Source organism: Onychostruthus taczanowskii, unplaced genomic scaffold (genome assembly GCF_017590055.1).
Source record: "Onychostruthus taczanowskii isolate IOZ18803 unplaced genomic scaffold, ASM1759005v1 scaffold187, whole genome shotgun sequence".
Lineage (NCBI taxonomy): Eukaryota > Metazoa > Chordata > Aves > Passeriformes > Passeridae > Onychostruthus > Onychostruthus taczanowskii.
The window spans coordinates 329,012-331,124 of NW_024499095.1; the positions used below are offsets into that span (position 1 = coordinate 329,012).

Sequence of the window (2,113 nt, forward strand, 5' to 3'; positions counted from 1 at the left end):
GGACGGGCATGGACACAAACACGGGCACGGACACGGGCACGGGGACGGACACAGACATAGACAGACGGACGGACACAGACACGGGGACGGGCACGGGGACGAGCAAAGGCACGGGGACGGGCACAGACACGGGCATGGACACAGACACGGACACGGACACAGACAGACACGGGCACGGACACAGACACGGGCACAGGGACGGGCACAGACACAGACATGGACACGGGCACAGACATGGACACGGGCACAGACACGGGCACGGACACAGACAGACACCTGGTGCCAGGAGCTGTGCACAGGGACAGTGGCTCCGTGTCCCCGTGGACAGCAGCCCAGGAGCCCCAGCACCACCCTGTGAGCACAGATGCTCAGTGTCCACCACCACCAGGAGTGTTCCCAGCAGCACCACCCATTCCTTCGACATTCCACGTTTTATTGAGCCTGGACTCAGGTGGGGTGTGGTTCACGAGTTCAATAAATACTGCAGAACTGCCTGAAGCCCCATTGAGTTCGAGCACAGAGTGAGTACAGGAGCAGTAAATTCATAAGAGGTTTAAAAAATCTAAGAACTACCTGGAGGGGAGGAATGGAGCTCCCTGAAAAGAGATGGCAGCTGACCTTCTCCAATGGCATGTGGCCCTCACAAAATGGCACCTGACCTGTGGCCAAGGACAGCGCTGGCCCCCCTGCCAGGAAACTGCCTGAGCAATTAGATCAAATTAGTGAATTTATTGCAGGACAAAATGCAGGGCAGCAGCTCTGCCTTTCCTGGCCCCACTGGAGGACACTCAGCCAGTGCCAGGCCCTGCCATGGCCAGCTGAAGGAGAAGAGCCCAGGAAGCACCACCCCTTCCACCCATCTGCTCCTTCCAAAGGCGCTCTGGAAAGGCCAGAGGAGGGACAAGGAGAGGGAGCAGCAGTGGGACGAGGAGGCTGTGGCAGGGTGGGGACACTGCAGGTGTGTCAGCAGGACACAGCTGTCCCTGTGCCCTGGCAGGTGCTGATCACACCAGCCCTGGGGGGCTCCCAGCCAAGGAAAAGGGACCAGCCAGGTGTGCTGCTCCATCTGGCACACGAGGAGCAGCCTTTGCTGCCTGCAAGGCACGGTCTGGAGCGCCCAGGACAGACCTGTGGCACCTCCCCGTCCCCGCTCCCACCCGCAGGGCTCCACGGAAGCACTGAAATCCCCGGGAAGCCCAGCTAGCTACAGCTATGCTCAGCCCATCCCTGTGGATGGGGAAGCTACAGCACCCCCTCCCAGCCCCAGCCCCAGCCCCAGCATCCTCACGTTGCTGCAGGTGCTCCTGTCCCAGCAGCTCCAGGCAGGGGCAGCGGCTCTGCCGGAGCCGCGGGCCATCCCTTAGGAGCCACACATCAGGCACTCCTCCCTGTTCTCCAGGGAGCACACCATGGCTGCCTTGTTCCTCTCCTTCTCCTCCTCCTCCCTGGACGCCTTCTCCCGCTCCCGCAGCTTCTCCTTGTTGAGGGTGAACTGGATGGGGTTGGCAGCTGGCTTCGTCCGGAGGTAGTACATGCCAGTCTTCAGGCCCTGGGGACACGGGGAGCCTCAGCAGCAGCACCCCCAGCTCTGGGGACACCCAGAGCAGCACCCCCAGCTCTGGGGACACGCCACAGCAGCACCCCCAGCTCTGGGGACAGGCCACAGCAGCACCCCCAGCTCTGGGGACAGGCCAGAGCAGCACCCCCAGCTCTGGGGACACGCCACAGCAGCACCCCCAGCTCTGGGGACACTCCACAGCAGCACCCCCAGCTCTGGGGACACTCCAGTGCAGCACCCCCAGCTCTGGGGACACGCCACAGCAGCACCCCCAGCTCTGGGGACACCCAGAGCAGCACCCCCAGCTCTGGGGACACAGGGAGCCTCAGCAGCAGCACCCCCAGCTCTGGGGACACTCCAGAGCAGCACCCCCAGCTCTGGGGACACTCCAGAGCAGCACCCCCAGCTCTGGGGACACTCCAGAGCAGCACCCCCAGCTCTGGGGACACGCCACAGCAGCACCCCCAGCTCTGGGGACCCTCCAGAGCAGCACCCCCAGCTCTGGGGACACTCCAGAGCAGCACCCCCAGCTCTGGGGACACTCCAGAGCAGCAC

General features: G+C 63.6%; 1 protein-coding gene across 1 annotated transcript in view; it reads right to left on the minus strand.

Moving 5' to 3' along the window:
• Positions 1-412: 412 nt before the first annotated feature.
• Positions 413-2,113, minus strand: part of RRM1 (ribonucleotide reductase catalytic subunit M1) — a 22,561-nt gene continuing 20,860 nt past the window's right edge. The window contains exon 19 of the mRNA XM_041401193.1: positions 413-1,549. Coding sequence (XP_041257127.1) covers positions 1,361-1,549 — 189 coding nt within the window. The 3' untranslated portion in view covers positions 413-1,360. The remainder of the gene's footprint in view (positions 1,550-2,113) is intronic.